The sequence below is a fragment of the Haliaeetus leucocephalus genome, unplaced genomic scaffold (genome assembly GCF_000737465.1).
Source record: "Haliaeetus leucocephalus isolate CR32 unplaced genomic scaffold, Haliaeetus_leucocephalus-4.0 Scaffold214, whole genome shotgun sequence".
Classification (NCBI taxonomy): domain Eukaryota; kingdom Metazoa; phylum Chordata; class Aves; order Accipitriformes; family Accipitridae; genus Haliaeetus; species Haliaeetus leucocephalus.
In genome coordinates, this window is record NW_010972650.1 from 726,641 (window position 1) to 727,081 (window position 441).

Genomic DNA, 441 nt, shown 5'->3' on the forward strand with positions numbered 1-441 from the left:
GCTGGAGAGGAGGAAGACGCCTCGTTAAGTTTGTGAGGGGGTTCTGCCCTGCGACCCCCCCCCCAGCACCGACCCAGCCACAGCCGCACCTGGGGCAAGGATCCAGCCGAGAGCTGCAGCTTCTGCTGGAAGAGGTCGCTCAGTGCCTGGTTCTGGCGCTCCAGGTCGAAGACCCGTTTCTTCAGCTTGATGCACTCCTCGCGCAGGTCCTGGCCAGGGCAGGAGGGGGGGCATCAGCCAGGACCTCCACAGCCCCCCACTGCCCCCCACAGCTCCCCTGACACCCACCTTCTGGTTGAGCAGCGCCTGCACCACGTGGTTGGCGACCTGCGGAGCAGAGGGGGGGCCTGGGTGGGGTGCGAGGGCACACGCAGCCCCATACCCCGGCACACACATGTGCACACGTGTCACATGTGCTCCCCCCCCCCCCCCCAAGATCCC

The 441-nt window shown here is 67.6% G+C and overlaps 1 protein-coding gene across 1 annotated transcript in view; it reads right to left on the reverse strand.

The window, feature by feature from the left end:
* Positions 1 to 441, reverse strand: part of NCKAP5L (NCK-associated protein 5-like) — a 9,082-nt gene that overhangs the window by 4,092 nt on the left and 4,549 nt on the right. The window contains exons 5-6 of the mRNA XM_010566569.1: positions 289 to 327; positions 90 to 209 (exon numbers count right to left, since the gene is read on the reverse strand). Of these exons, the coding sequence (XP_010564871.1) occupies positions 90 to 209; positions 289 to 327 (159 nt within the window). The remainder of the gene's footprint in view (positions 1 to 89; positions 210 to 288; positions 328 to 441) is intronic.